We start from the raw sequence: 1,200 nt of genomic DNA on the forward strand, positions 1-1,200 counted from the left end.
AGTATTATTATTATAATAATAATAACTACAATTATATCAAGTAAAAAAATTGCTAGTGAAAATCTACCTATTTTAAAATATAAAAACAATAACTATTTTATTTTTATCAAGTAAACAAGTATTGTTATTATTATTATTATGAAGAAGAAGAATATAAAAATAATATATATTTGATGTATTTATAAAAGTGTATATTTATTAAGATAATAATAATAATAAATATATTTATGAATTTATGAGTTTTTTTTATAACGATATTGTATTGTTATTATTATTATTATTAACAACATACATTTTTATTTATATAGGGCATTTCTAAGTAGTTCTTAGTAAATAAAAACTAGAGAGTAAAGAACAAAAGGAACAAATAATATAGAAAAAAAATACAGAATAAAAATTTAACTACTGAAATTAAACAAAAAGCATGAAAAACTGTGAAATTAAGAGTCACACATTATTTATTAGACTATTGCCACTTACAACTAAACTAAACTAAAGAACTAAACTAACTAACTAAACCAAGAAAGTGCACATAATGTATTTTATTATAGCTTACTGACTCTCTGACCAGTCACAAATCTGTCTTTGTGCTCTTCAGGAGACTACTGTAATGTTCATAACTGCTTCAGAGCAAAACTGACTTATGTGGACTGCTACTGAAACACAAGTCAGTCAGTGAGTACCTCTCCTCCATGACACGGCACATGGTGTATATGGCACTGTGACCCAGGTGAGTCCCCAACACTTTACGCATCAACTAGAGACACAACCAAAGAAAAACAACAACAGAGAGGTCAACGCATGCTTATGAGCTGCACCATCAATACATGATGTGATATATTAAACTCAATTGAATATTTTCTGGGTGTACCTTCCAGCAGAATTCACAGAACTCCTTCACGTTAACGGTTCGGCACAGTGTGATGATGAACACCGTCAGAGAGTCAGAGGGCAGGCAGTTATAACACACCACCGCGTCCAACACCTGCAGCGCAACCTACACACACACACACATGGATAAACCCATTCAGCCATCACTGATTTTATGGTAATCCTGAAAGACTGAACCAAAGGCCACTTTTTTACCTCAATATCTGTGGAGCAAGTCGTCCGGTTACACAGAAGGCAGATTTTCCTGCGAGAAACAAATCAGTGATGTTAGTGTGTGTGTGTGTGTGTGTGTGTGTGTGTGTGTGTGTG

At 32.6% G+C, this 1,200-nt stretch overlaps 1 protein-coding gene across 1 annotated transcript in view; it reads right to left on the reverse strand.

Annotated features, from left to right (window-relative positions):
• Window positions 1-1,200, reverse strand: part of LOC107703706 (tuberin-like) — a 49,864-nt gene that overhangs the window by 43,656 nt on the left and 5,008 nt on the right. The window contains exons 7-9 of the mRNA XM_016506421.1: window positions 1,087-1,135; window positions 872-997; window positions 684-757 (exon numbers count right to left, since the gene is read on the reverse strand). Coding sequence (XP_016361907.1) covers window positions 684-757; window positions 872-997; window positions 1,087-1,135 — 249 coding nt within the window. The remainder of the gene's footprint in view (window positions 1-683; window positions 758-871; window positions 998-1,086; window positions 1,136-1,200) is intronic.

Source organism: Sinocyclocheilus anshuiensis, unplaced genomic scaffold, assembly GCF_001515605.1.
Source record: "Sinocyclocheilus anshuiensis isolate Anshui unplaced genomic scaffold, SAMN03320099.WGS_v1.1 scaffold274, whole genome shotgun sequence".
In the NCBI taxonomy this organism is placed as follows: domain Eukaryota; kingdom Metazoa; phylum Chordata; class Actinopteri; order Cypriniformes; family Cyprinidae; genus Sinocyclocheilus; species Sinocyclocheilus anshuiensis.